The 20,339-nt window shown below is 39.9% G+C and overlaps 1 protein-coding gene across 1 annotated transcript in view; it reads left to right on the top strand.

Annotated features, from left to right (window-relative positions):
* Positions 1–20,339, top strand: part of STAU2 (staufen double-stranded RNA binding protein 2) — a 168,398-nt gene that overhangs the window by 95,967 nt on the left and 52,092 nt on the right. The window contains exon 13 of the mRNA XM_086465158.1: positions 12,615–12,728. Within this exon, the coding sequence (XP_086321284.1) occupies positions 12,615–12,728 (114 nt within the window). The remainder of the gene's footprint in view (positions 1–12,614; positions 12,729–20,339) is intronic.

Raw genomic sequence — 20,339 nt, 5'->3', positions numbered from 1 at the left:
AGTGAGGGAGGCTGTAGCAACTGCTAAAAACTAGAACGTAAACCCAAATTATACTGTTCTGTTCTTGAACGTGTCGACTGCAGATGGTTTTGTGGCCACTGTCAGCATGGGACTGGAATCCCAGGAAATGGGCTAGTTCTGAGGACTGCAAAAGTCTCATCTCTCATTTAAATTAGAAAACCTGAACAATAATTAAGCTTTTGAAATTGTAACATCAGGCTTCCTGGCATCATTAATGTGAAATGGATTTGGAGGCTATGTCAGCAAACTGGTTTTATATAAATGCTTCTTTGGAGAAGCATCTTATCTCAAAAAATTAGGATATTAAAAAATGAAAATGTTTGTAGAATAATACTAGAGAATACTTTTGAAATAAGGCTGTTAAAGCAAACATTGCTTCATCCACATTTGGAGTCACCCCCCCCCCCCCATAATTCTGTGTATATAACTGTGCATCTAGCCCACACACACACTTCACGTCCCCCAAGGTATCGGAGACTTCTTTCCCAGCAGGACTGACCAGACTGCAAATAATAGTGAACTAAAATAGTAGTGTACAGTCAGGCCCAGAGGGACCTGTGATCAGCTGATTTGCCTTAATGTTAACACTCAAAGGGCGGTGGGAATTAATGAAATTTTTATTTAAAAATAAGTACTCATGAAACCACTTGAAGTAGCTCGAGAGTGACTGTGCTGCTGTGTGTTATCAATACCTGCTTCTGCAAAACAGGCTGTGGAATTAGGCTTTTGGCTCCTGCACCAGAGCCTTGGGTCTTAGTCAAGTTTACTGGCGCTGTACCTGCTCGTTGGTCAGATCAGTTTCTGTAAAATGATATGTGGAATGATGTGGTGCTCTGTCATCACTGAAAGGCTTGAAATCTGGCCTTTTGGAGAAGAGTATCGTCTTCCCGTGTGCTTGAACTGTGCCATGCTCAATGGCCAGTACAAGCATCTCAAGAGCAATGTTTATCTCTTAACCACAGGTGATATAAACACCTTTAGAAATGGTTGACAAAGTCCTTGTTATCTCAGTTTCTCTCTCTGCTGTATACTTTTCTTTTCTGAATATGAAGTTTGCATTTTCACTGATTACCAAACTAAGGCCTCATGTTCAAATTACTATAGACTTCTGTTGTGGGTTAACCCTAGTGGGTACCTGCAGCCCCACGCAGCTGCTCGCTCGCTCCCCTGCAGTTGGATGAGGGAAAGAATCAGAAGGGCATGAGTGAGAAAACTCATGGGTTGAGATAAAGACAAAAGCTGCAGGTGCAATGAAAGCAAAATAAGGGATTCATTCACTGCTTCCCAGCATCAGGCAGGTGTCCAGCCATCTCCAGGACAGCAGGGCTCCATCACGTGTAAGGGTTACTTGGGAACACAGATGCTGTAACGCTGAATGTTCCCCCCTTCCTCCTTCTTTCCTCTGTTTTATTGCCGAGCAGGATGTCAAAGGTGTGGGATATCCCTTTAGTCAGTTGGGGTCAGCTGTCCTGGCTGTGTTCCCTCCCAACTTCTTGCCCAGCCCCAGCCTGCTCACTGGTGGGGTCGGGTGAGAAGCAGAAAAGGCCTTGACACTGTGCAAGCACTGCTCAGCTGTAGCTAAAACATGTGTGTTATCAACCCTCTTTTGGTCACAAATCCAAAACTTAGCACTATACAAGCTTCTATGAAGAAAATTAGCTTCATCCCAGACAAAGCCATTATAATCTCCACGCTTTATTCCTTACCATTTACATCATGCTGAGGTCCTACACTATCCAATAGATCCTCTTTAATCCCCCCTGCCCCACTTCCCATCGTTTGATATATACACAGATATCATTCCCTTAGTCTGTGGGCCACCCCACAAAATATGCATTGAGTCCATGTAGTCCATGTTTACTCCATCTCTTATGTTAGATACTCAGGACAGGAGAAGCAGTGTGTTGTGTGGCGCTATTGGGCACCAAACTGAGCTCAGGTTGGGTCACTGCTGCACTTTCATGTCTTCTTGTGAGGTTTGTCCTCTGTTGATTCAGATGGTACCTGCTGTAGGGCTTCATACAACATCAAATCTTGGGTTACAACAATTTAAAAGTATATTCACTACAGTCTTCACCCTTTTTCCCTTTGGACTAGGCCATAGAGTTTAACATTGCAACAAACTCCTCCCCTTGCCCCTTCTCCAGCATGGGCTTATCCACAGACCCTTCGGGGTGTACATGCTCCAGTGTGGGCTTGTCCACGGGCCACCATCCCTTACAGGTCTACCTGCTTCAGCATGACCTTACCCATAGGCCACAGTCCCTTCAGGGAAGAACCTGCTCTGGCTCATATCCATGGCCTCATATGCTTCTGGATATGCCTGCTCCAGTGTGTACTGACCCACAGTCCCAGTCCCCTGGACTTGAGTTCCAGCCTGTCCAGTACAGCAGCACAGGAATAGCAGCAATGCCCTGGGCCATCTGCCAGCCCAGTGCTGTTATCAGTGTGTTCCCAGGGAGAGCAGAATAGGGTGATAAGGAGAGCAGGAAACAGCAGAAGCGGAAAAGAGGCTCTAACAAGCACTGGACTCTAATCTACAGTGAAGCAAGGAAGCCCCATGGCAAACACAGGAGCCTGCCAATTAGTAGCTAAACAGCTATAAATTTGGTCTAGCATACTCTGATCAAATCTGTTGTTATCTCAAACCCCTTGTGGCCCACATTGGGTGCCAGAAGGGACGGTCATGGGGTAGCACCGGGGGGCAGCTCAGCTCCACACAGCCACTCACTCGCTCCCCCCTAGTGGGATGGGGGAGAGAACCAGAAGAGTAAAAGTGTAGAAACTTGAGGGTTGGGATAAAGACAGTTTAAGACAAAGGAAACCAAGGAATTAATTCACCACCTCCCATGGGCAGGCAGGTGTGCAGCCATCTCCAGGACAGCAGGGCTCCTTCACGTGTCATGGGTACTTGGGAAGACAAACGCTGTAATGCCAAACCTCACCCTTCCTCCTTCTTCCCCAAGCTGTTATTGCTGAGCGTGACATCATACCGTGTGGGATATCCCTTTGGTCAGCTGGGGTCAGCTGTCCCAGCTGTGTCACCTCCCAACTTCTTGCCCATCCCCAGCCAGCTCACTGGTGGGGTGGGGTGAGAAGAAGACAAGGCCTTGACTCTGTTCAGCTATGGTGTGTTAGCCACACTGTTTCATTGCAAAGCCAAAACATGGCACTGTACAAGCTACTGTGAAGAAAATTAGCTCCATCCCAGTCAAAATGAGTGCAGCTTTTCACGCTTCACTGGCATTTTTACGGTTATGTGCTACTGGGAAGAAGTCAGGAAGTAGGAGAGCTCCTTCTGTCCACATCAACTTACAGTCATCATGCTCTGAAGAAAACTTACACCCTTTTATTGAGTTATTTGCTACAAAACTATCCCATTTATTCAAGACAACTACTATTTTTGTTGTATTAACAGGGGAAGAAACTTTCTCCAAGGAAAGGCAGTAGGACAGTCAGAATTTTATTGATAATTTTAGTGGTATCTCTGATTTGCACAACACCAGGCTGCCTGTTGATTGACAGTCCTTACCTGGCTCTCAGAAACTTACAGGTGTCCTGCTATGCTGAAAATGAACTTGACATCGAATGGGCTTCAGAGTCTCCAAACCCAAATTTCTGCCTGACTAGCCAAAAGTAAGAAAACATGTTGGGAATGTGAAATAGAGGGAGAGATAAACCAGAACAAACTGACAGCAAGAATTGTTCTTGAGAGTGCGTTTCATGTAAAAATCAAAGCACCTGGACTTCATTGCATTCTAGTTTATAGGGTTTTTTTAATCAGAGGGAAGGTAGATGGTACCACAGCTGATGGCAGTGACCCAGGGTAGATCTACAAGAGGTGGTTTTATTCGTTCCTATTTATTTCAGGAATGTTTCTGTGGACTGTAGACCATCTAGTCCTTATTATCCTATTTTTGATCTCAAAGGAAGTCAAAATAGTGGTAGTCATTCTGCAGAAAAATAGCCATAAGAATCATTCTCATATCAGTTTCCGTAAGGAGAGCTATGCAAGTTTGGAAACCTGTCATATTCATTCAGAGTGTACTGCAGGAGGTAGTATTTGCTGCAGGAAGAATGTTTCTGGATTAATTCGAGAGTATGCAGAATTAGGGAAAAAATGCAAATCTAGCTACAATGGAGAGTAAATTTTCTAACATGAGGTCTCCAACTACCTGCCTTCTGGCTGGGAATCTGCCTAAGCTAGCTTTCTTCTATTCTGCCCCTCATTACCTCTCTCCCTCTTACAAGAAAGAAAGCCCTTTATTCAAGTGCTGCTGACGTTTTGCTCCTCTTGCCTCCAGAAACATCCAGGTGCTGCTTTTTTGTTTCAGTTTCTAAAAGGAAAGAAGGTAAATGGAGAATAACTGGCTAATGGCATTGTGTGGGTGTCACCTTGGTGACATTTTAGCTTTTCTCCTCAGCATCTTGCAAATAACCATTGAAATCGTCCCACATAACCCTGCACGTAACTTGGTCCATGGAAAAACTGTGAATTATATTTTCATAACCAGTTTTAGAATTTAGGGGGTTTACGTATGAGAAAGTTTAAAGGGTGTCAGGATCCCTCAAAATACTGTAGCCAGCACTAAACGCACCAGGCTGCCTTCCCTGCCAAAATCTTTCTAAGTAAATCCTAACGTGACTTGATAACTTAGCTACGGACCTTGGCTTGGAATACAGCCAAAACTTTGAAAGACTGGAAGTTTGAGCTGCCAAAAATGTGAAGGTGCGATGCTGAATTCATAGCAGACTGGGCTTTAGCTTTAATTATAATAAGGGAACTTGTCTCTCAAACAAAAACCCTTAAAAAGAGAAGCAATAAGAAAAGGTGAAGAAGAGGCGAGTTACTGTTTATTCCTCTCACTGTGACTTGAAGTGGAGGCTTTCAGAGGTTTTTTTGGCTGTCATCTCCTTCAGTCTCGTTCAGAATTGGGAGCATAATGAGGCAGGATAATTTTCAGAAGTGCAATGTTTTTTTCTTGTTTTAGTTAAAGAGGGGTGGTTCTTTCCGCAAACTGCCCTATATGTAGGTTAGTGCACAAAACCGGTGTCTGTATCAGCATCAGATGTTTCAGCAAACCCAGGCAGCTGGTTTTGTGCTTGCTATTTCACAGTGATCCTGTTCCCTCTTCATTAATGCAGCATTTGGGGCTTTCATGTGCAGTTTGTAAAAAAGAGTTAATGCTTGCTTCACTCATCATTCCAGCGACAACCTTCATAATGAAAACAAGTGGACGTGAAAACATACTTCCATTGCTGCTTTTGCTAGAAAGTGGTTTTAAACCTGAACATTTCTCTCTCTCCCTTTAGTCAGTTGTTCAAGCTCCTCCACAAATGCTCTGTACCATGCTCGCCCTCTGTGTACTTTATTAGCAGAACGCAAACTCCCTCACCTCCCTCCTTTTTTTAGGCCATGTGATGAAACCCGGAGATCCAAGGATTGCCAGTTTTTCGTATTTCCTTTGACTGTGAATTATAAAATTAATTTAAACTCCTCTCTCTGAAAATATGATATTTACTTGAATAATTATGGATGAATGGATCAGAGGCAGACAAGTTGTTTCTGCAAAAACCATGTCAGGTATAACTTACATTGTATTGTAGCGCTTTGCAGTGATTTAATTTCTGAATTATTAATTTATTATTTTTTAATCATATTTTTCGTATGGGGGGGGGAAGATTGTATTCAGTGTTTAGATCACTGTGGTTAAACTACTCCCTACTATATCTGCAAAATAATGTGTATCTTGGTTATAGAATAGAGGAAGTGAACAGAGCAGCAAGGTGCTTTTCAATGCAAGTTTGATTTTTTATGGAAAACCATGTCCCATCTCCCAATTTCAGCTTCCACATCAGACAAACAGGTCTCTCTGCAGCCTTGAGTGCCAGCCATTGAAAACATGGTTGCTCACTTTGCAGGTGCTCCACAGAAACACTGTCTTTATAAATACAAACCTGGGATAAGGTTTAACAGATGGAAGGTAAACAGTAAGCACCTTACTGTGCTGATTATCCTGTATGCTGCTGCAACAGCAGCAGTCGTAGCTAATTTTCTCTTAATTAGAACTAAACGTCACATCCAGAGGTAGGACAGAGCTGGGTCTCCCCTGCTTGACTGAACATAATGTATGGCCAAAGTTTCCGGATCTCCTGCATCACTGAAACAGGAGCTCTGAATTCAGGGGGTATCTAAATAGCGTGAAGGATGTACAAGCTTTGGCTCAGATGAGAAACTTGTTTTGCATTTAGCAACTATTTTATATATTCTCTTGGGAAACTGTATCAAGTAAGTTTTTTCACTCTTACTATACTTCACATGTTTTTATAGATGCCAAGCGTCTGCCTTACTACAGTCAGGAACGTAAAATGCTATGGCAGTAACCTGTGACAATGCCTGTAGTCTGCTGCTTGTCACCTATTTATGGTACAGTAATGGTTTATTTCTTAGTCTAAACCCTAGGACTGTGTTTTAATGAAGATTTAAGACTACGATACAGCTGCTATTCAAACTCTGTAAGAGAGGAACCTGTTGGAATAGCTCAAGATTTACTGCTGAACTGTCAGTCTTTAAGCTACCGGGTGTCTTTAGCCTTCGTGCAGTAGCTACGGTGGAAACATTGCCCACTGCTGTGAAGCAGACACAGCGATTAATGAACCTGAGGCTCACTAATCAAACATATGTTTTCTTGACACAATGATTGTGTTATATATCACATCCGAATGTACAGGCCTTTATCCTTCCTTAATGATCTAGCAAGGGGGCTTTTTTAAATGTGGGTGTTTTTCATGCGCTCCTTAGATTTGTTCCACAGGGGGTGACCATTAAAAACATCTGACGGGCATGCAGTTAGCCAGCTCCCTGCTGAGATTAGTAAAATACTATATTTAGTAATCGCACTACATCAAGGAACTCCAGCATTGCAGGAAACAGTTTGATTCAACGCGCTTTTTTCTGATTTTTTTAAATTTTTTTTTATTGTATGTCTTATTTTTTCATCTGGGACGTTTTTTTGCATCTCTGTCTTGGTTTTTGTATCTGTGCTTCAGATACAAAAAGTCTTCGTAAAAGACTTTATTCGTACAACAGGATTTTTCCTCCAATTTTATATTTTGGTCTAGTCTCACAAATGAAATGTATGGAATTGTAAAGCAGGTAGTAAGGATGCAGAGTGGTATTTGGAACCTCTCATGCTGCTCTGTGTCTGAAGAGACTAATCTATTACTTGTCAGGAAAGCTCTATGGATAATACAAGGATTCATGTTTTTAAGTACTAGAATACTAGACAGTGAAAGCTCCTAAAATTGACTTTGAGAAAATGGTTGAAATGAGGAAGTATATTTAACTTATTTTCACACCAGGAGTATTTCTTCACCAATAAATATGCATGAAACAGAGTTTGAGCTCAAACAAGCAGGATTGTTTTATTTTTTTTAGCAGATGACATGGCTAACAACAGAAGGAGGAAGAGAAAAGTCCACTATGGAAAAGAAAAGCATTCCACTGGGAAGCTAAAGGAAGAAAAATGTTTCATGAGACACTTGTCCAAATTACTATTTTAATATCTGATTTTTGAGCCCATTGTGGTTTGCTTGTCGCTGTAAATCCAGAGCAACCTGTGCAAAATCTTGGAAATTATCCTGTAAATTCAGGGCTTTCCCTTTAAGGGACAGATTTAAAGGAATACCATCCTTTGTTCTAATAAAATAGTCCGGGCTTGTCAATCCAGAAGATTTGTGCATTGCTGAACATAATGGCATTTTATTACCTAGTTTATTTCTGTCTAGCATTCTAAGACTCCTGCTGATGCTTTGACTCAGAGTAGTTTTTGGTTTGGAAGCATGAACTCCAGTGTCACAGATGACTTCTTTCTTTTGGTAATTCCGATTATTTTTTTAAGGTATTGAATGTTCAAGAAAGAAGGTGTTTGGCCAGACAGAAGTTGTGTTTCAAACTGTGAACATCTAAGCAGCAATGTGTGAAAATAGTAACCTTTATTTTCGCTGCTCTCAGTCTCTTGTTAATGCACAGTTAGCTCGTTTCTAGCAGTAGTTTAGTATATTATAGTTAAGCGTAACTACTGTGTAGTAGTATAACAGGTCTCTCACCTTCCTCAGCTGTGAATCAGTAAACAATAGCCCTTGTTCGTGCAAAAGGACGGATGTTCAAATTCAGAAGTGTCCACTGAAGACCAGCAGACTACCTCGTGCTTGAAGTTAGGATGTTGTATTTACAGAATAATTTATGCAGATTTACAATGGCCGTTGTCTGAAATTGCATGTTCATTCAGTGCGTTAAAGTAGCTTATTACAAGACAAGTCCTGCAGTATTTTTACAGTTTCTGTCAGAACACTTGCATATAAGGAAGGGTATTATAGTAAAGCTAGATTCAAGAGACATCTTTATATAAATATGAAAGAAATGGGAAATTTTCTACATTTGGAGCAGCATTATGATAGAAGTGACCTGAAATGTAAATTCTTATGCAGTTTTATTCAGTGTAATTTAGTTTTTCCTTTATAAAATAACATATAAGGTTGAGAATTTTGGATGTGCCATTCCATGTTCAGTTGTAACATTGTAAACATTCATCTTATACCTTCCTTTATGTGAAGCTATAAATCTCCATCAAAATATTTGCATCTCTTCAGTAATTTAAAACATTAAAAACAAGGGCTGAATTTCAACACAGTTGCCAGGTGGTCCCAGACCTTCACATACATTTCTATGTACATACACCAGTTAATAGTAGCCCTCCACTCACACTTGTACCATGCAGCTTGTTCCTGACTGAAGCAACCTGTGAAAAGGATACACAGTTGCATCTCATGTGAATATCGAACATGAAAGCATACATGTGTGAGTAAATCTATGGCATGTGCTTGTGGAAAAAATTACTTCTAGCTTTATTTCATTATTTTGATACCCGGGATGCACTTTGTGTTCTACACACGGAGGTTTCGTGCCCTGCCCATGCAGCACAATGGAGTGCTGTGGTTGGGATTCCTGAGGTGGTTATAGATGATTTATCTCAGGTACTCTTCCTATGTGGTTGTCCAGGAGAAAAGCTAGCAGTGCTGTATGCTTTTGCCAATAAATGAGCAGGCTCATGTAGAGTTATTGCCAGGACCTTGTTGTTGTGGCACTTCTTTGTGCTGTGTAGACGTACCTTGGAGGAGAATTACGTGTAAATCACTCATAATAGTCTGAGGCTGGAGTCTTACATTTTACTCAGAACCTTGCACAACCTTTACTACAGACATCTGTATGCTGGCCATTATTTTCTAACCAGATCGTAGTGCTGTTCTATAAAATTTTTTGCTTAAATGCTACCCAAATAAAACATTCAAAATTTTAATGAGTGAAATTTCATTGCTGTTTAATCCTTAAAATGCACCGAGCTAATTTGTGACTGTCCCTTAATTACAAAAAATTGAATCCTGAAAATTATGGCCTGGATATAGATAGTTATTATTTTCATAAGTCTTTTATTTTTACCTCCACAATATATGAAAAGGGAAAATGACCTATTGTGATTAGACCAGAGGCCTTAATGAAGGGTTATGGTCCCAGCACTGCCATTCACTCCTGACAGTGCTGAGTGAATTTGGACGAGTCATTTAACATCTGTCCACAGTGTCCTTACCTGCCTAACAGAGTTATTGGGGAGGTGAGCTGTAGTTAAGCACTCTTAAGGCACTGAGGAACTTACAAAAGTATTCTTGTCGTCATGAATCTCAATGATGGCCATGTAATCACCATTGGAGCACTTGGCCAGCCTTCAGTCACTGCTCCTCGGTCACAGATACTGAATCAAGTACTTGCTGTGCCTTCGTGTTCCTCTGCCTTAGATGATACAATATTCTTAAACCAGTTTCAGAGACATTCAGTTTCCTCCCGTACTTAGTCATAATAGCATGGATGTATAAACTGAAATATTTGGAACATACTGCTGGCCGAAAACCTAGAAGCATCTGCTGCTATTCAGACTATTTGATAACTATTTGACTGCTGCCATTTCTTTCTGAGTGCCTATTTTGAACTTTCTGCCCAAATAGGTAAATACCTAGAGCTCTTGGTTGACAAAAACCCCTAAACTTTGGATCATAGATCAAATTTGAAGCAGAAAGGAATACAATACAGAATTTGAGAATGTAGCAGTTGGACTGATAGGTAACAAAACAGGACTACTGGGAAATTGCCCGTACACGTGCCAAATGTAGAAGAAATCTGAATATTTCTGCTGACTGCACAAATCTGTAGAGTAGAGAGATTTGATGAAAGAACAAAGTTTTATTCTGTCCCCCATTCAAAGTCCAGTCTTTTGTTTGTTTGGTTGGTTGGTTTTTAATATCACTGTTCATATCATTAACATAGAAAGTGTTCATTTTGGTTCAACTGAAGAGCTTCAACAGGGCAAGAGACAATTAGAGGACTTTTGTCTTAAGAAATTACAAAATAATGCCATTGATGCATTCAGATGAGGCCAAAAGTGCATCATGAAATTCCTTTGGGAAAGCTAAGCCTAGAAAGATCCAAAAATTCTGAATTTATTGCCATTTCTATGTGGGACTCTAAAGGGCGTGTGGATCAAATCTGCTATTGCAGATAATAGTGTCATGTAATACTACTAATAATTTTTCCTCTGGTTATCTCCTGTTCTTTCAGCTTGTTAGCCTTGCTCTATTCCGGTGGACGTTAGTGAAGTGTAACCTTATTCATATTATTCTTATTAAAAATAAGCTTACAAACATGCTGTGCAGTTCAGAAGGTGCTATTTTTCCATTTCTCTGTATGTGCTCTAAAACATGTACTTTTCTCTGTCACCAGATTTTGCCCCTTTTGCTGTGTACTATTTGCGGTACCGAATCATCCTCTTGAGCTTTTCTGCCCCATTTCTCCACATCGCATTCCCACAACATGTACTCAGCAAAATATCTAGCTTGCAACCAGATACCACAGTTGTGGAAGCTTGATAAATCCTTGTCATAACAGTAGTCCCTGACATGTAAAGAACTTCAGTTTATACTTGCAAGCCAAATTTCATACCTTCATACCTCTTTCAATTAATCAAAGTTAAACCATTGTATATGTGAAGGGGCCTCTTGTGGTTTCTAAGTAAGTAGTATGGCTTTTCTGGCAGACAGCCACAAGCAATTTAGTAGGCATGTATTGTGGGGGTTGAGAGGAAGAGAGACAGGAATAATCCAGAAAGCTTTAAGAAGGACTGAGTGAAATCAGTATTTCCATACACACTACAAGAATTTTGCATTCTGTATCTTACTTTCAGCCACAGCAAAACTGTTCTGATATGTTGTCAGTAAACTAATTCTGAAACATAGCATTGACTTGGTTTTCCTCTCAGCCAGTTTTGCACTGGTTTTGCTTCAGTTAGAATATTCCCAATTTGCACCTGTGGCAGAGAAGAGTTAGGCACAGGGGGGTTAATAAACACGGTGTACAGTTAAGTGTCATATACATCACTAAATCATTTCCACAGGAATAACTCCAGTGTGGTTCCTAGTTGTCTTCAGAAATAATAAAGTTGAATTCTGTAGCCTAAATGTCAAGATGAGGCTTTATCATGTAACTTTTGACTGAGAGCTATACATCTGTAAATAGATACTAACATAAAAGGTCTGTCTCCAGCAGAGCTGATCTCTCTTTGCATTTCTGACAGGGGTCACATAGCCAATGTAAATTACCACCATAAACTGAATTCCACCTCTCCTGTAGAACAAAGTGCTTGATCTGCTTGTCTAGAAGCCAGGAGCTATGCAGAGGACTGTAATATTTCAGCAATTCAGCATGAGTGGCAACCTGTTCTTAATAATGAAGCACTGGGAATCTTTAATTTTATTTTGTCTCAACATACTAAAATCCATCCTTTCTTTAGGGGGATTACAAACTATCTGAAGGGAACCCAAAGACAAGGAGAATAATTCATGTAGAAGCACTGTCTTCCTCTATTTCATGCAAGATTCTAGTTCAACATGCACATCTTGACATCAGTAGGGAATGAGTTACTCTTAGAAAAGGACAGCCTAGGCATCTCAAGAAGAATATGAGTTCTTCTCCATTTTGTGTCATTTCGATTTAGTAACAAAATCAAATTCAAATATACAACATTAGCCACGTCAAAAGAGTTAGTGGATTTTAGTAGACAAAGAATTACAATTGAAAAATTTAAACTATTATTGCCAAGTTTTTGGTATAATGATTTACATGGATGTTTTATAACCAAGCTACAAAATGCTGTTAAAAATGACATCTAGGCCGGAAACTATAACTTGAAACTAGATTCTTATTATCATATAGGTACAACATCTTGAATTCAGTCTCAAGGGTCTCAGAAACCAAAGAACACAGCACTTTAAAAACTGTCCAACATACATATCACAAAAAATTTGGCCCCAGTTCAGTATGTGACTACCTAGAACATTTTACACACTCCTTGTTTTATATTAAAGATGAATTCAATGTAAATGTTTGGAATTCTTCTTACAAACTTGTTGAAAAGGGGCAGTATTTTAGCATGACTCCCTTGTACAAACCTGGTGTTTAGCAGATTACGTATGTTATTCTGTTATAGGTACACTACAGTGATAGACAAAATGGCAAAGAGTGTATGACCTGTTTGACACTGTCTCCTGTGCAGATGACTTTCCAAGGTATCGGAAGCTCCATTGAAGCCAGCCATGACCAGGTATAATACCTTCACCCCACACTCTTGTAATTTTATTAATATTTAGTAAGGCCAGAATGTCAGCATTAGTAAATTTTAAATTTCAACACATCTTGTGCTTTTCATATGGCATGTTCTTGTCACTGGGATTTGCCTATCTTGCCATAGTAAAATCCTGATTAGATCTAAAGAGTGACCCGAAAAGGAGACAAATTTTAAGATGTATTAGGAAAGTCTGAAGAGCTTGCTTTAATTTTAAAGTCAGATGTAAGGTTTCCACAAAGGTTTTGTTTGATTTTAAGTATGTATCAGGTCTTGTCTGGCTATTTTTACTAGAGGATTATGCGTAGCTGGAAAAGCAGAGAGGTGAGGCCATCATCTCTAGCCATCATCTGTCACAAGAAACTGGCATTTGAGAGGGGAGAGGGATTTTTAATCAGACTGCGTGTGAAACTCCCAGTTTGTTTGGCTGTTCTTAAAATGTTTAATTCAAGCTTCTGGCGAAAAGCCAGAAGAGAAAAAAAAAATCTCAATGCTAATCACTCATCACTCTGCTGCTTCAGATGGGAACTGAGGGGGACTTCAATTCTAGTCTTCTTGTCCTCCAACACACTTATGTATAAAAGCAAGACAAGACTTTGATACTCCAGGATTTCCAAAAGCAAAAAGGAAACAAGTAGAAGAAAACTTTAAACCAAAACTTGCACCTTTCAGATCTTCAGTAGATTGGGAAAAGTGCCATTTTTATTTGCCTTTGCAGGCCATCTTTAAGTTGCGCTGTGCTCACATTTACTGTACATTTTATCAGAATCTATGTAAGATTCTCTAAGGAAAAAGGAAAAGTCACCTTAAGAATTATGAGAATTAATTACTTTTGGGGAAGAGTTTCAGACACTCTTAGCCATATTTTTAATTGGTATTTTTTCTTTAATGGAAGTTTCTGAGTTAGTTGTTAACATACACTGAGCCCATTAGTTATTTACATGGTAACATAAGGATACTTCCTGCCCTTAAGTGTTTGGTGTTTTACAGTGATGGAGAGCTGTGGTGAGTCGGACCATACTTCAACATTCAGTTCTCATCTCATCCAGCAACTTGTTTATGCTGTTCTAAAGTCACCCCGTTTTCCTTTCAGTAAAGATTACCTTTTGAAATTTAGTTATAACTCAAATACAATATTTAGACATTTCAATGAATTTAAGGTGGTCCCTGTCAGTTTGGTAACAGTTACATTCTGGGCTACCAGCCAGCTTGGCCCTTTTCTTAGCATTTATTTAGGCTGGAGTATGATATGTAAACAGAAAAAAGACTTTGTGAGCAAAAAGCATATTTAAGCCATCTGAATAATTATATATTTAAGACATCTAAATGAAAAACTGTTATTGAGCCTGCAAAGTTAAGCACCTAGAAATTAGGAAATTCCAGGTTATGTCCAGCATTAGTTTGATCCCAAGCGTACCCATTCAGTGCTCTAAACAGGACATTCCTCTGGGAGGAAAAAAAAGAAGGCATAAAATCACATAAAGGTTGTACCATAGCACGTGCACAAATAGGTAGAATTAAGTTTGCTTGGACCATTATGTGGCTTGAATTTCTTAATCTTGCTTCAATTTGAAGTTTAAAAACATGTTCATCATTGGTTTTAGTTAATGTAATTTTCCACAGGGTTCTTAAAAAGTAAAGAAAAATGTTTTGTCATTGCATGATGGGTGGTTGTTGTGTTACTGAACCCACATCACTTGTGCAAAGGTTTCACCTGAGAAAATAACCATCTAAAAGCCAAGTGCCAACCAGTGGGTCACAAAATAGATCCACATACTGGACAGGATTCACAAATTTCTGCTTGTCTTTTTCCTAAATATCGAAGGAATGCCATGTTCTGGGGAAGAGGGATGCTGTTGACTGATTGTGGTTGATAAGGGGTTGGCAGGACTAGACTGAAGCATTATTTGCCATCACTTGAATAAACAGAGAGAAAGGAATCATTAGCAAACAAACAGAAAGCACATTACAGTGCTTTGTCAGGCACTGGAATTAATTAATGACAAAATTAGAGCTCTTAGTGCACTAACTATAAAAAACCCCACCCTTTTCTTTCATGTTCCTGATCAGTATGATTTTGCTTGCTTTTCTGCAATTTCCCTCACAACACGTTTATTTGATACCATTATTTGTCTTACGAAAATAGGAGACAGAACTGCTGTACCTTTGTTAAGCTGAATTATCCACATTTTAAAGTTTGAAATGAAATAAGTGCAAGATAGCCATATGCTGTAAAACTTAAATTCTAGAAACCCTTCTTTAACGTATGTAATCTGCTACTTTTACATCATCTCTTTTGTGCTGTGTGGTAGTTAGGATGGAGTAGTCACCTGAAGGCCTATGATTTCCATGGAGGCATGTTGATTTGTGTCAGCTGTGAGGCCTGACATAGTTTGACTTCAGGATCTGTCCACTTCTGTGTTTATGAAGATAATTTTTCTCGTGTTCATTCTAAAATATAGATTCTATAATTTCTAGGTTTTTTAAATGGAAAACAGTCTGAATGAGACTCTGGAATAGTTTGTGGGAAAGTGGTGGAATCTGTTGCGTGAGAATATCTAATAAAAAAGCTGTATTCCAGATTTGTCAGTATATTGTGGCAGAAGAACCACAGGTGGCCACATGATCAAAAAAAGAAACAGAAAGAAAAACAGGTTCCCAGTGGCATCTCCAGCACTATAGCCTACCTTTTAGATTGGTCTTGCCTTTTGTAATATACCTCCCTACTCACATTCAGTGGGAGATTCATTACCCAGCAGATACCAGTGTGATTACAATCCTGCATAAGTATATTATCTTGCGTTTTCAAATATGCCAAGATTTGACACAGCAGTTTTTCAAGTCACTTGCCCTTTTCCTGTACTCTGTAGGGAATTTTAATTCTTTAGATTGGTTTAGCTTGTGATTTTCATGAGTTTAAAATTTTTCCACACATGCTTCATTTGAGCAATTTCCAATTAAAATAAACATTTCATACTGGTACACTAATTAGTGTGTATTTCAAATATCTGATTGACAAGGGATATCTCATTTGCTCATGAAGCAGTACTGTGGAAGCAATTGCTGATCTTTCATTTTTCTTTTGGCAAACAGTAAAAAAGAGAAACATTCCTAAAGTACCACTGCAGTCTAGCCTGCCACATGTTTTGTTGGGTTTTTCATTCAGGTATGCCAGCCTTTTTAGTAGAAATTTAATGGGGTATAGAATATATTTTTCCTGAATGATTCATTTTTCTATTTTTGCTTCCCAGTATCTGACTATAAATATAAATTTCTCTTTCCTTAATGGCCACATTCTTTGGGATTTTTTTTTTCCATAGAATTTAGCTACAAGCAGCTTATAGTTAAAATGGTCACCACTTTCTAGTGGCTTTCTCAGGCAAACCTGGGTTTGTCCTTGGTAGTAATGAAGTCTGGTAATTTTTACCTTGCTGTGGGACTGGAGACAACCTATTGTCAGGGCTTACGATGGACTTTAGGCATACATTGTACTCAAAAGCCCCACCAAAATGGATGAAGACATGTTCTCTATGGCTTAGTCTGAAAGCCTTAGAGACTTCTGCCTGCTTAGCTTTTCAAAGTAGTGACCATTGAATTGCTTGTTACCAGTACAAATTAATATCTTTCAGCTTTAGTGAGCTGGGTTATATGAAGAGCACTTTGAATTGTTGAGCACAGACATACCAAGAACTTTTAGTTAGAAGATGTAATGCTATCAGAGAAAACTTCTGAAGGAAATAGAGATTTCTGTTTCCCCTAAAGAATTCTAGTCAATACCATAAAGTTGTTAGAGATGTACTTCACTCGACACAAATTATTGGACTCGCTATAATGCTAGCTAGGTTAAATTTGATAGCTTGTGTCATACAAGATGGCCTGTCACACAGTTTCAGTCTAAGAACTGACACTTCTACTTCTGCTGCGTCTTGAACAAGGCAGTGTCAAACTCAGATTCCGTGTTTGCACGTATATTTTGGAAACTTGTAATGTTACCATCTTTAATGGCTTCATAGTAATTGCTGTTTTTCTAAACGCTTCAGCTCTAAGTGATTGTAGAGCTCTGCTTCAGGGGTGTTGTACCCCTGTGGTTGTCACAGCTGTGAAGAAAACCCTAGAAAAATAATCCTGGGTGCATTCTTAAGTCTTGCTGAACAGTTTGAAAGTATGAACATTCATTTTTTAATAAAATTATTTTAATTATTTTCAAGTCAGTCCTGGTGATGAGGAAGAACAGATTGGGCCCATCTTGAGATTTTTGAATGCTTGCCATGGAGTACTCTGCCTGTACAACTGAATTTTTAGCCCCCAGTAACTTGACGTTCATTGAGGGGTGACCAGTTCTCTACTTAAATTTCAGGAGACAGATCAAAGACCAGTGCATTTTCTTAAAGTCTCATTACTTTAATACTTTCTGATGATTTTAAAGGTTTTAACATGAGCGTGGTTTTTGGAGCTGGCAATGCTGCCCATTTGTTTATTACTGACTTCTGCTGTTTACTTCACGCAATAGTGCCAATGAGATGTGCTGTTAAAGTGATGACAGTGAATCTTTTACACTATATTTCTAGTCCGTGCTTTCTTAATCCTGGCCATTATATGTGTTGTATATTAGACCATGTTTTTAGAACAATGCATAAAATAGAGTATTTTTATTTTCTAAGACAGATAACAGTTGTGTAATATTATGTATAATCTATTATATATATATATTATCACTTTTATTTTCAAGTTTAAAAATGACTGGAAAGATAATAAGCAGGGGCTGAAATTGTATAAGTGGAAGAGCTACTGGTGAGATAGACTTGACAAGAGAGCCCAACGGGGGGGGCTGTATGGAGGGAAGATGCCACACTCAGCAGTTTCAGAAATCGCTGATGGAAAGCTTGACAGACAGCGGTGACAAGCAAACTGAAATGTGGTATGTAGCAAACCACCATTGCTGACCTGCAAACAGGCCTTTCTGGGCAGGGTTAATGGATGATGGTGGTGCCCAGAGGTGAGCAGCTCCTGATGTCACTTGAATACAGCAAAGATTGAAGTAGTTCTTTGGGGACAAAAGACCTCAGAGATGGGTGACGGGCTCGAGGGAAGGTGCTTGGAGCATTGAAACTTAAGGTTAAAGAAGAACTTTACCTTGTAACAGCAAATACGTAATACATATGAAGGTCCACATCTCTGTATTTGTTATGGTCTGAGAATGGTTTGTAGAGCATGCTTGGGAGGTAGCATCTAGGGAATTCATGCCAGCCAGAGTCACTGACTGACTTACCTGTAAGAAAAACAAAAGCCCCCCAAAATAATGGTGTAGTCAGTGAGTATGCAGAGGATGAGAATTTGTCCAATGCTGTAACCAAAAAAGATGAATGAGATTGGGTTTTTTGTTAAGATCCACATCAGAAAAAAAAAGATTATTTACTGGACACTACATTAATTCCTGCTTAAATTTAATGTTGTTCTAGACTGAAATTAGTATTTTCTAGATGTTCAGATTTTCTTCACAGTGGGTGTTTGTGTCCTAGACATAGCCCAAAAAATGAGAAAATGTTAGATTTTCTTTAAAAAATACATGTACTCCTCTTTTTGGCTGGTGTTATGTGCTTCACTTGTCATCTTATTTCTACTTGATTTACTGTAAATGCAGGTGTCATTTCTTTGGGGTGGCTTTTTCAGTAAAATGAGAAGACTTTAGTTTGACCCGGTAAAAATCTAGCAGTTTTCCCAAAGCTTGGCAATTCCATCACAGCCCCTTCAGCATCAGGACTCCTACTTGATCTTGTAAAACATCTCACACAACTAGGTCTCCTTCTCCTGCCGGTGTGATCTGGCTGGCTGCTGCCTTCTCCTTGACAACTCCATAACCTTCAGGTGGGTTAGGCATGGCCACAGCTGAGTGCATGGTCCTCCAAAAGAGTTCACGTGGGACAGAAATATAAACTGCTTTTGATATATAGCACCACACTTCACCCTTGTAGTGTTGGGAAAGTCGCACCTCTTAGGTCGATGTTGCAGTCAGGAGTCATCATCCCATTAGGTTTTACTTAGTCTCATTAGGTTGTTGTCTGCAATTCGGTGCTTTTTCCTCATCTGCTGTGCTCCCCACGACTGTGTGTGGAAGTGTTGGTACATTCTCTCTGTAGTCTTCATTTTCTGTTTCACATTATCTCAGTCTGGATGTACGTGACAGAACATTTGCTTTTCCTTGGCAGCTGCTGAAGTTTTCCTTGATGAGCCCGAGATCAAACATTTGTCTTTCTGTTCAGGATATGTAATCTTTCATTTTCAAAGTATGAGTTACTAATTAACTGCCTGATGCGAACAGAATCTAAACCAAGGCACGGCTATCTCCTTGCCAGACCCATTCAGTGCTCTCATTCAGGGCTTCCTGCGTAGCTTCCCAATGTGACTGCCTCTTGCTGAAGATGAGAGTAAGATTTTTCAGTGCTCTGTGTATGCATGTTTGTTTCCACAGTCATGTCAGCAGGGTATGAAATGCTACTGTGCAGTCTCTGGGCGTCTAACATGCTTGGCATGTAAATGATGACAAACAAAGACCATGTATGTTTTAAGGAGTTTCCTCCTCTGCTGGGGAAAAAAAAAAAAAGGTGAAATATCCTGGTGACAACTATCGGTGAGGTTTCACAAGAGTGGTGAGCTTCACAGTATCACAGAATGGTTGAGGTTGGAAGGTACTTCTGGAGGTCATCTGGTCCAACCCCTCTGCTCAAGCAGGGCCACCTAGAACAGGCTGCCCAGGCCTGTGACCAGGCAGCTTTTGAAGATCTTCAAGGTGGGAGTCTTTGCCTTGGTTGTTGCTTCCCATTGACTTCATCTCCAATCCTGGCTGCTTCCTAAACCACTGACCTGGCAGAAACTAACTCAAGTTTTTAACCAGCTGAGCAAGTTGGACTGATCCACTGGGGCTTGGATGAGTACCAGAGCTGAAACACGAGAGACATCAGGACTCCCCAGACAAGAGAAGAGGAGGGGGAGCCATCCCCTTCCACAGCAGCAAGCTATTTTATCAGCTTACCCACCTTGTGAACTATCATTTGAAGAGGATGAGGCAAAAATTAACTGCACAGAAAAGTCTTTATCTTGTAGAAATGTTTGTCTTGTTTAGTACCCATAAACCTGTTCACTGTGCAGTAATATGATCTGACATAAAGAAGAGAATATGAATGCACACAGAAGGAAGGAGGAAGAGCAGGATCATAGCAGCCCTGACCTGGAGATGTTTAGCTGTTTTGGAACTGCACCCTTAGTAGTTGCTTGCATTAAAATACCTTAGCAGGCTTTCAGTGCAGTGTAGCATGTGGAAATGAAAAGAAAGGCATTGACAATATGCAGTGAGCCAGTCTTCCATGGACCACAGGCCAGCTGTTCGCTGTCCTTAGTCTGCAATCTGTTTCTGGTTTGGTTTGTTTTGCTGTTACTTTAGTCTCAGCTGGCCAATGCTGAAATGCAAGAACTGTGAATTTTCTTGCTGCTGTGGCTGTTAGGGAAGGGAAGAAGCTTAGAAGGGAAAGGTATTGGAGAAGTTTGGAAAAGCTAAAAGTGTCAGTTAGTTTTCTGCCTTGTCACACTGCAGCA

Source organism: Leptosomus discolor, chromosome 5, assembly GCF_034619465.1.
Source record: "Leptosomus discolor isolate bLepDis1 chromosome 5, bLepDis1.hap2, whole genome shotgun sequence".
In the NCBI taxonomy this organism is placed as follows: Eukaryota; Metazoa; Chordata; class Aves; order Leptosomiformes; family Leptosomidae; genus Leptosomus; species Leptosomus discolor.
This window is presented reverse-complemented; position numbering and strand designations above follow the sequence as displayed.